At 36.9% G+C, this 11,973-nt stretch overlaps 1 protein-coding gene across 1 annotated transcript in view; it reads left to right on the top strand.

Moving 5' to 3' along the window:
• Nucleotides 1-790: 790 nt before the first annotated feature.
• Nucleotides 791-11,973, top strand: part of SPHKAP (SPHK1 interactor, AKAP domain containing) — a 46,056-nt gene continuing 34,873 nt past the window's right edge. The window contains exons 1-2 of the mRNA XM_010001630.1: nt 791-881; nt 6,954-7,064. Of these exons, the coding sequence (XP_009999932.1) occupies nt 798-881; nt 6,954-7,064 (195 nt within the window). The 5' untranslated portion in view covers nt 791-797. The remainder of the gene's footprint in view (nt 882-6,953; nt 7,065-11,973) is intronic.

Genomic DNA, 11,973 nt, shown 5'->3' with positions numbered 1-11,973 from the left:
AGTAACCCTTTAGCAGTGTGTGGATTTGATTACAATCACGTCGTGTCCAGAGAGAAAAGCATAACTAAACTTGTGACAATTTGATTATTATAAGGAGGGTGATCTTACAAGACTTGCCTCAACTATTCCAAAATAAAAGTGTGAGGGGTAGCACGAGCTGCACGTGCAAATGGAGGAAGCTTGTTTTTGTGGTTTTCCATTTCACATCTGCACAGTTCTGAAGCAAATATAGTTCTGATGTGTACAACTGACTCACAAAACATAATACGTGTGTGACTTACCTTTGCTCTAAACCAAGAATGTATCAACATATTCCATCTAGCTGTTTTTTTTTCAGTTTAATAACTATCCCTTTACTAGGCAGGTAAAAATGCAGTAAACATTTCTTTTGTCTACCAAGATTAATTAATACAGTAAGTATTTTTTTTGCTGCTCCAAGCTACATGCCTATGAAAACAAGCCAGTACCAGTTTTTACAGTGTCATTCAAGCCAGGCAGATATGATTATAGGCAGCTCTATGCTATCCTATACTCTTTCAAAGACATTGGTTAGTTGTTTTTTTATCCAGAGTATGGAAGACTCAGGGGAGTCTTCCAAAAAGGGAAAATTAAGGTAATAAATAGACTAGTAATATCAGAAACTAGAGTACAGACTGCTTTTTGTAATCTAAATTAAGTAACATCTCTTTACTGAACTGCATTTTGGTATCACTTGAGTTATCTATGTAGCTGAGTCACTGGAAAGGTTTTTGAGGGTTTGTTTCTTTTTCTTTTTCAGTAACTTTGAATCTCCACTGATGCATGAAGTCCCGGAGCACCAAGGCAGCAGCACAGACAGTTCAGCCAGCAGTTTGGGAAGCTCTGTCACAGCATGTAAGAAGGTAACTTATAAGTTTATGTTTAAATTTATACCTAAAATAGAAAAGTACTGATATAGAAACATAAATTCTGGGTGTTGTTATGGTATCTCTCAGTTTTATCTGCTTAGTCTATACTTGTTTAGTCCTAAAATAAACTACACAGATATGTGAGACAAAACCCCCTGAACATTTCTATTTTTCCTTATTCTCTGACACATTAAATAAAAGCAGTACATAGTGTGAGTACCTTCAGGACTACTTTTCGACATGTGGCATGTTTCTGGGACCCAACCTGAGGGTGCAGAGCTTTGCTTTACTCAGGTCAACATAATGGAGGGTCCTTCACAAAACAGCTTTTCTGCAAGAGGTAATATAGCTTTGATCATTGCTGGCTTGGTTGCCTCAAAGTGAGTTTATATGCAGTTATTTAATTTAGAGGATGGGGAAGGGGGGAAGCAGTGCCTGTGTGTGTATGTATGTGATTAGGAGAAGTCAGACACGACTGACATTTTTTGCATGTAAGTAATTTCAGTGCAACCAAGAATAAACAGGTAAAAACCATAGGTGCTTCCTTTTATTCCTCTTCCCTATGGCCAGATTATGCCAGTCTCATATGAAGGAAGGAGCACTACCAAAAACCTGTCGAGGAAGGCAGACTATCTTTCATCTCTCATTTTACAACACCCTCAGAGGTTTACTGTTTCCTACAGGCATAATTCTAGAGCTGAAAAAGCATTTGTTCTAACACAGAAATGTTCAAAAACTTTACAGTTCCTTCAATTTTCCCATAATTCTTGTTTTTCCTTTTCCTTTCACTAGTAATAAAAATGTTTTCCTTTTGTTTGTTTTTCTTTTTACTAAATAACAATACATTTCTATCTGTAAGCAGAGAGAGAAAGATAAAATAGTAGGAGATAGAGATGATTTTTTCTCATCCTGAACACCACACTGTAGGTGTAAGTATTGTCTATCTACAGAAATTGTGTTAAATGTGAAATCATTTATATGAAAAAGAACTCACAGACTGATGAGTATGAGCTGGGACTGGGCTTCTCCAGCTCACCCCAACATGGCTAAAATGCAGTGTCGATATTTCATTTGATCAGAGAGTTTGTTTATTTTCATAAGACTAGCGGATATTTTTTAAATGCTGCTGACTGTAATTGAAATCTTTACACTCACAGAAATAGGCAGAAAGTTCATTGTGTAGGAGAACATCTTAAAAATTAACTGAATCTCAGAATTGTCCATTTTATGTAAGACTGAAGTACAGTGGCACAGGGCTGAGACGTGCCACCACTGCTTCCAGCTTGGTCACCTTCAGAAGCACTACTGTCTTTAAAAGGTTAGTCTTTACCACTTGATTTATCACTGCTTCATCTGCCTGATCTCTTACATTTGAACTTTTTATTGTAGCACGAGTCGATTTTATGATAGTCAGCACACTAAAAGAGGTGACTCATTTCTAACAAATAGCAGGGTATTTGGGGCCTCTTTACAGCATTGTCACATAATGTGTTACCATTCTATTTTTGTGTGTGAAAACAGTTAAAGATTTACCAAAAACAGACCATCACCTTTTATTTTAGCCTCTGATAGTTACAGTGATCCTTAAGTTAGTTGTGTAGTTGGTGGTAGAGTGAACACTATGAGTTTCAGCTGCAAAGGAACAGTTTAAGCATCTGACTTGCAGGTTTGAGTAATTGTATGAGTATATTGTATCAGCATGAACAGCTCCTGCCTGGAACCATATGTAGCCTGTTACTACACCGACCAATCTGAACAAATGCAGATATGCCCCCAAATGCCTCCTCTTATTCTGTATGTCCCACTTTCATATATTTTTTCGTGAGTAGTAATTAACCAAAGCAATGAAGATTATCAGCCATGAAGATGCAGATGTTTCATTTGTGGACCAGAGCCTTTTTAGTGTTGTCTCAGTTGTAGATATTTACTGCATTTTAATGTCTTATGATCTAAATCAGGGAACAGGAAGCTGTTACACTATTTTTCACACTCTGCTAGAGGCTGAATTAGTTCATTGATTCACAACATACTGAGTAATGCTGACTGCTGAGTCTCTAGAGGAGAATGGAAAACTTTTTTTAGAACCTTGAATTACTGCTGATTTCACATTTAGTGCATGATGCAAATTAATTCTGAATTATTTTCTGACTCCGATCATCCTGCTCTGAACCAGATACACAGCAATATAGTGTGTGCAGCTGTTATCATAAGTATGGTCAATGAATCAAGTTCTGCTTTCAATTGTACAATTTCAAAGTAGAAGTAACCTCACTGAATTCAGCAGAATTGCTAACAATGTGTGCCAGTGGGAATGGCCACAAACTTGTCTCAATTAGGTAAGAATGAAGAGAAATATGTGGTAGTAGAAGGAAATTTTGGCAAATGATACTATTTGCCCTGAAAGTGCAGGCTATATAAAAGAAGGATGTTGACTGACAGCTGAATTAGTACAGCTTTAAGTTTCTTATCTTTTGCTTCAGTCCAGCTCAGTATTCTTTGAAAATATGCTTAAATGCAAAAATGGCAATCAGAATGTACTGGCAGAGTTATGCCTCCAAGGGATACCAGCCATCACACTGCATTTGATTAATTAATTAGCCTTGTCAATTTAGACCTGCTCCTTCAAGCATATACACTTTGGTCACTGCAGTCATACATTATTTTACTATAAGCACTTCAGTATATACCTTTAAAAGCATGAATATCCCAGCAAGTTTTAATACGTATGTAAACACCCACTTCATATAAACACATGTATCTAGTTACCAGGGAGAGTTGCCTTACCATAACGAGATGCTGTAAGAAGTCTTATATCCACTCTTACTGTGTAGTCTTTCACCATGATAATATTGCTGTGTTACAATGAAGTATGCCCAACAATTCACACAGCTTATATATACACCTTTGTTGCATAGCAGGTGTGTGTAACTCTACTGTGATCAGCATTTCAGGGTGACTCAAATGATCTTTCCTTCAAAGAAGTACTAATGAGAAGGTTCTAAGCAATAACATGTCTACAATGGTCCCAATGCAGAAACTTGCATTTCATAAGGTAGAGTTTAAACTCATCCAAAGGTTACTCCTCATTCCTGCCACTGCTTACTCAAATGTCACCTTCCATCTCCTGAACACCATTGAGATACGTGTAAAACCAGACCATAGCAAGAAGGCCTCTGCCACACGTTCCTGCATGCCACCCTTTTCCACTGCACCCTATTTCCTGAGTAATTTCCAGAGGTTTTCCGGTGGCTCTGGGCCAACTTGTGTTGCTTAGATTGCTGACCTCCATCAGCTTCTGCTGTATGGACTTAAGTATATCTGGGTTTCTTTGTCTTGTCAGTCTTCCTCTAATCCAAATTGCTGCAAATTATTTCTTCCAGCTTCCAGTAGTAAAAATATTATGCCTATTGCATCCTCCTTCACATTTCTGGCTGCATACTCAAGTGCAGAACTACTTATACACACATGAGAGGAGAATCTGGACCAGAGAAAACATTGTCCTATTAATATCATTCATCTCCTTGAGGTTACTTAAAAACCACATGCTGTCCAAAACTGCCATACTTACTGTATTGTTTTTACCCTTGACTTCAAAGTCTGTTATGAAAAGCTGCCCACAGGCTTTACATAAAACCTTCTAACTTATAAGCCACATTGGAGTGACCCAAGCTTAACAGCTATGAGCTGACCTGCCTGGAACATTTGCTCAGGAAAGTTATTTCTTCTGTTATTCCTTTACCAGTGTTTGGTTCATGAGAAAAAAAAACAACAAACCCACAATCTGAAAGACAGTGCTACCAAGGGTCATTTATTTTCTTCCCATAGGAAGAAAACCAGGTCAAGTTTGGACTACCCAGCTCATTTCATGAGTGTATCATTTGCAATATACATCTGCTATGACCTGGCTGTTCTGAAATGCTGGGTGTGCACACCAAGTCCTTATGAGACAAAAAAGAGTAGTACCAAGGATTTCTGAAACTTGTTTCTGTGTGATAATTTCTGACTATTCTGGTTTCTCAGAAACTGTCTGAGATTTGGGAAAGAAAGATCTAAAATTATTAAGGCTGAAGACAAGTTCACTGTGATTTGTAAGGAAGTGAAATGAGACTGCTTGTTAGGGCAGAAGATAGTTAAGCTAAAGGGAACGGTTTCCTACGTATGCAAAATTACATCTTAACAGGTAAACAGAACTTTAACCTTGGGGATGAGAAGATCTAGAATAAGATTAATTCTGAAATCATATATATGTGTGTGTGTGTGTCTGTGCATGTATGTATATGCTCAGTTCTTTATGCCTTCATAAAAGCCTCAAAGGAAAGTAATGTTTGGAAAAGAGGGGGGAAAAAAAAAAAGCTTGATTCTATATTTTACCACCCAGTTTATAATGGTTCAGTATTTCCACATTTGAAAATATTTATTTTAAAAAACCAAACAGTTTATAACACTAACAGGAAATTGTTTCTTTGGGAGATTAAATATATTATCTTCCCCATCGAGTCTCAGAGTTAGTTATGGTGGCAGAAATCTTCCTGTACTGAGACAGGAGGTTATAAAATTTATTGAGTGCAGAGTCATTCAGCTGGTAAACAAGATTAGCTAGCAGCCTTTAAGAAGAGACTGGTGTTGATGTGAAGCACTCATGAGCCTTTGTCTTTATCAGAACAAAGTTTTTTGGCATAGTGTCTTTTTATGAGTATTTTGAACACCAAATTTGTACTCGGAAGCTCTTTGGAAAAAAATACTGTAGCAGGGCTGCTGTACCAAGAAACAACCACCACAAAGATGCAAAACCTTTGTGGAGGGCACTAAAAAAGGCCACAGAAGAAGGCCAGACTTATGGACTGTGGTGTTCCCCATTACCTCCTCATCCATCTTCTGCTGACTTTTAATCAGAAATCCATATAGAATAATACAGGGATTGCAGTGCTAACAATGTAACTGGCTTTCTGCCAGAAAGATAAAAATTAGAGTGGGTGTTAGTCTGGGGGTGGTAATAAGCTTACTTCTGGATTGCCCCTGAGTATTAGAAAATTATGTCAACTGGTCAGACCAGCTTCCCACAGTCATTTCATTAAATGATTGTTCCTAAGGAAGTGATCTAGGCTTATAGATTAAGAGTTCCTGAAGATAGACAAAGGTGTGTCAATGCAAAACATGCAGTGAAATACTGTGGAGAGGTTTCTTTTTCTTGGTAGATCCAAGTTGTATTTTAAAATATCATTATTAAAAAAAGAGGATGAAGAGCTAGAGTACAGCCTATTTCCATGTAATGCAGTAACTGTGATATAAATAAAACATACATCTATTTCACAAACATAGATAATGTCACTGCCTGAGGAACGCAATAAGCCATGTACAAAGTCCTATAAGTAGCATAATTATTGCAACTATTATTTTTCTGCTGTTAACCTAGTTGTTTTAAAAATACTAAGTGTCCTCCTTTTTAATAGGGGAATGTCAGTACAGAGACAGCAAGTAAAGAATGCAGTGCAATCTAAGCAGTGGACTTCCAAAACTGACTTTGCCTCTAAATAGTCTCTTGGTTTTGTTTGAGCAAAGTCTTAAGTACTTTAGTTTCTCAGAAAGCAAGAAAATGTGTTTAAGAAAAAAGATTTTGTAGCCTTGGCAGTCACAGAAGTGAGTCTGCTATTCTGATCTACTGTAGAGAGAGATACAGTAAATGGTAAAGGCTGTAAGTTTGTGCACTCTGGTATGATTAAATAATTAGTTTTCCCAACATTCATGTTTATCACTTTAACATAGACCAAAACTCACAACAATATTTTCCAATAAAAAATATTTGGTTTAGGCATCTCCTTTAAGTATTTCCAAGGACTTTCAGTTCTGAAAGGAAACAGGCTAATACTTGAGGGAATATATAAATAATCTGATTTAATATGCATTAACTGGACAGGTCCAAAAGGAACAGGGATCCCAGTCTTGTCCACCCCGAATTTTATAGGCCAGTTTTCTCCTGAGTTAAAACAACGGAGTTCAGGCCTCCAAGACAAAGTAGTAGTGAGTAATTATTTAAATTATCTTAACTTCTTTTAACTATTTTAACAGATTCTCTGCAGTAACAGTCTGCTAGAATCAACAGACTACTGGCTGCAGAATCAGAGAACACCATGCCAAATTGGCTTTCTGGAAGACAAGTCAGAAAGCAACTGTGCCTCAGTAAGTACTCACTGTAATCTCCTCTGGGGAAGCATCCTTTGAGAGTTATTTGGGTAGGCTGTGTGTCTGACCACAGTACATGTGAAATTTAAAAAAGGCAATGACTAACTGGCACTGAAATCATAGCAATCTATCTGTAGTTTCTGTGATTTCCAGCTTTCTGTTAAAATCAAACATACAAAGCAAAAATGCATACAGATTTCTATACAAAGAACAATAATAAAGGTAACTGCAGAGGTTTACATACATTTGGCCTTCAGACTTTTTGGCCCTTCATATTTTTTAACTTTCAGGATCTGCAACTGATAAGAGAAAATAAACCAAAGAGAAAATTATTCCAAGCTGTAATTTGCTAAGTGGCAGGTTGGAAAGAGCAGATGTTTAAAAGGCTGCTCAATGTTCTTGAAGACATAGAGATAGAATTAAAGAGAAAACTCTTTCCATATTAGATGAGGAAAATCTGGTGAAGAACTCAAACCAAATTATTTTACACTTGAAATTAAGTTTAAATATTTCTATTTTGTGTTTTAATGCAATTAAGAACAGCTTCTGGTTAGGAGTGTACATGAAGAAATAAGAGGGATTTTGCTGCTTTATGAAACTGGATGGAAATGCATTAACACAATTGTAATAGTTTTGTATTTGATGAAAGACTCAGGAGAGCAGATCCTTATTCAGAATCCCATTTGATTACTCCTTCCTGGCCCCAGTGAGCTAGGTGTAAGGTGAGAAACTAAAGAACTAATGTGTCTGTTTTGCATAATGAGTAAAAAAAAGGAAAGGGATACTAAGGATTAATATCTAGTATTACTAATTTCCTAGACTCCTAAAACTAGAGAGATAGCAGGTTCTCATTATTTGAGCATCCTGCATGTATTCTCCCAAGCAAAAGGGTCATGGTATTAGGAATTTCAATTGCAGCTGAAATGCTGTCACTTGAACAGTGTTCTGAATACATTCAAGCCAGAATGGGGTCATCAGACAGGTAATCAGTGGTATCCTTGCTTGAAATAAGAGAGGATTACTTTTAATGAAAAAAAAAACAAACAACATCAAAAAACCCCATTCACTTGATTTTACTTTTTAGTATTTTATATACTAAAAAAAGAGGTTCATTTTCTCAGAGGAAATGATTACTCAAAAAAAATAAATAAATTAAAAGTATTGAAGTGAGTAATTACTTGCTTTTTGGTATGTTGAGCTTTGACTTTATGCTTCATGTTTCTTTGAATCTGATAGGAAATTATATCTATCTCTGATAAGATAGAGCTACTGAGAAAAATAGCTTGTGAAAGCAAGACTATACTAAGATTTGACTTAACAAATACCCAGTATAGTTGCTTGATACATATTTTTCCTCTTGAAAACACAGATCAAGTTTTATCTAGTCCTGGACAGTCACCTTGTAGGTAAAATAAATATTACTTGTACTGTGCTGCAGATATGAGAGAAGAGGCAGAAGTACTGAAATTACTTTTCATTACAATCCTGAAAGGATATTCTGAGATAAGGGATTTCAGTAAGTCACAGACTCAAATCCCACATATGCTGAATGTCCCCAGTTTTCCCTGGCAAAGTCATGCAAGATTATAATTTCCTTTTAATCCCCTCTTTGGCAAAGAAAAGACAAACAAGACAAAGCTCTTTCCTAAGAAAACAGGTTGTGCTACTACATTGTGATGATGTAGTTCTGCTTGTAGGCAGAGGGTGAGCAAAGGTGCTCTGTGAGACTTCCACAGACCTGCCCCACTGTTCCTAATGCCACCTAAACTACAAGATCCTGACTGACCTCTTCTTACATGGAAGGAACAGTAGGACATGCTTTGGAACAAGGTCTGCTGAGTTGTCTTCTCCCACTGCCTCCATGCAGAGTGTGCCTTTAAAAGTCAGTTTCCCCTGTATGGCTTTCTGCACTCAGTGCCAGCTCTACATATGCAAAAAGTTTTGCAATTTTCGAAACAGAATTTTAGCACCTAGTTGATTCTGCAATTTACAGGATTTATGGAAGAAGAGAGATTGTGTTGAAAGAATTTTGTATTAACAAGATTAAAGTGGGATGTACAATGACATATTAAGATAAATAAATGTATATAAGGAGAGCAGTAATTTAGAAGCTAAGAACTTAAATATCATTTTGGAACGTTGCTGTTCACATCAATTAGAACGGTACTTGGTGGCCTGGAATCTTAGTTCTTGATCTTTTTCTGCAAAGTATGCTTTTATAAGCAGAACTGAAGTTTTTCTCATGTTCCTGGCTGATTTATTCTGAGTGTTAGTGCAGTACAAAGTTTCCGTTTTGTGCCTAAAAAGTTACACAACTAATGTAAATACAAGTAGTAGACCAGAAAACTTTGACATTAATCATCAAACTCGATATGAGCATCAGAGTGTAAGCACATACATGTTTTTTTCATAATTACTCTCACCACTTTAGGTAAGTATTTCATTTGGCTGGTCACAGTACTTGAGCAAACCAGGGAATATTTAATTACTGTGCAAGGATTAAGTATTATTTCAGTATCATACTCTGAACATGCAAAGCATTTCACCCTGAGTCCTTTCCAATGACTGACACTAAATGAGCAGAAGCTGCAGGAATGAGGGAGGAAGAAGGATATGAACATGGAATAGTTTCACCAGCTTCTCAGTTCGCAAGAAAACTGAACTACCATTAGAAGATATGTTCTATTTTCTCTTTCATGGGGAAGATTTTATAAATTTGTGTGCCCAATGGTGCCAGAGATATTTTAAAGTTGTTAAGTTTGCAGAAGGAAAAAAGAATTCACAGGTGTTCTGTATCATTAATGGCTGCTTTTCCCAAAGTTAGTGGTAATAGATTTAGCTATTACATTCAGTTTTCATTTGGAAGAGTTCATGTTTAATTATAAGGGGCCTAATCTTACTGTAACTATAAATGCAATAAAAGCCCATATGAACATCACTTTCATAAATGTCACATTCATCATGTCCCATTACAGATTAGCACAGTTTGTACAAGTAAAAATAAACTTGTGGCTGTCCTACATATGCTCACCAAGTATATCAACATTGATTTAATAAAACACCAAACACTGAACTCAGTAATTGCTAACCTCTTTTTCAAAGAGAGAATTTTCTTAATCAGAACAGGAATTTTGGTGCATCGAATAGTCCATTCGTTTTCCAACTGGCTAATGAAAATGTAGCAATTTTGATATGAAAAGAATACATTTTGTTAAAGGAACAATATTTCATATTTCCTTAAGTTGGAAATCTTTTCCTTAGCTCTGAAAATTATTTCAAATTCTGTCACCTCACTATAAGAGACATGCTGCCGTGTCCCTACTTAATCCAATGTTTCTGGTTATTTGCAAGGATGAACAATAGAAATCTTAGGCAGAAATAATAGTGAGATGAGGTGTTTGTTCTCCATTTTTATGCCAGCTTAGCAGTATCTTGGTGAGTTCTCTATGAAGGTTTAAAGATTTGAAATATTCTTTAAATAGTCCAGCAAGCTTTCAGCTTGCAAGTACTCCTACTTTGTAAAAATGGTCACAGCAGAGTGCTCCATACAAGCATGCCTGTAATGTAGGCTGTACGCACAAACACATGCAGTTGTATATTGGTTAGATCCACCACAGAGGAGCAGCAGGAACATATGACCAGAGTACAGAGAAAGGGGAAGGACAGCAGCCCAAACTTTGGTCATATTCAGTCTTGTCAAAGTACCCTCTCCTTTAGTAGTTGGCTGCTTTTGTCTGTCCCTCTGCTATTTGCACTTTTTCTTCGAGTGTGTGGTGGTGGTAGCACTCAGGAGAGTGAAGGACAACTTGGCTAGGGACATGGAGATGGTAAAGACAGTAACCAGCAACTGGGGCAGCTTAGGCTACATGGAAGAACCCTTATCCATCTGCAGGACAGGAGGAGGAAGAAGTGCAGCTTGGGGTCGTTGGTTAGTTGAATACAGGAGAACATACCCAGTCAAGCAGACAGACATTAGCATCTCAAGGAAAGGAAATAATGCTTATATTACTGAAGGGTGGGAAGACTGTTGCCTTGGTGAGAAATAAAACAGATTGTTAAGAAAGTAAACAGGTGATGTAATCATGGATCACATTGTCTGTGATCTTTCTGTTTACTAATACAATGACAAATGTCATTTTGCCATCATAGCAGCTGGATTTTCAGAACTAGCTGCTTACCATGCTACTGCATAGCTTCTCTGTCCTAAACAGGTACCTAAGCATTGTCAGTTTCATTGCAGTTTAGACATCAAGCTTTTAAACAGACTCAAGAGGAAATCAAGGATGCCATTATGTGCTAATTTGAGCTGGTAAAATCAGGGCTTCTGTGGCCTCACCTCCTTCTCCAGCCGCTGCTTCATCTTTTTTACTGCCTGGCTTTTGTACAAATGTGCACTAAATTGGTTCAGAGAGAAAAGTAACTATGAAATTAAGAAATTAGTTTTTATGGCCAGCTCTTCCTTGAATTGTCTCATCATATTGCAAGATAAATGCCAGTGCTCACTCAAGTGATGGAACAAAAAAAATCCAGGAAATGGATTCTACAAATTAATTCAAACGTATGCAGAAAGGGAAAATCCTTGGCAAGGTGTATTTTGAGGGGGAAGAAAAAGAGCAGCTTTCAGTTGACTTAAAGTAGATTATGAGTGGTTTTCATTCATTTTTTTCACCCAAGGTTTTTAAAGATTGAATACTACATATCTTTAAATGTTTAGGTACAAATAACGAACATAATTCACATCAGTCTTCAATACTAGAACTACTTCCACGTTAACTTGCTAACCACAGTGCAGACACTGGATCAGGGTATTAAAATCTAAGCACCAGGACATTATGTATCTCTTTACTGGGGCCCTTATCTCTAGTACTTTCTTCAGAGTCTCCAAAGAATGGAAGTATGCACTTGC

The sequence above is a fragment of the Chaetura pelagica genome, unplaced genomic scaffold, assembly GCF_000747805.2.
Source record: "Chaetura pelagica isolate M959 unplaced genomic scaffold, ChaPel_1.0 scaffold207, whole genome shotgun sequence".
Taxonomy (NCBI): Eukaryota; Metazoa; Chordata; class Aves; order Apodiformes; family Apodidae; genus Chaetura; species Chaetura pelagica.
Note: the sequence above shows the minus strand (reverse complement) of the source record. Positions and strands in the feature narration are given on the sequence as shown.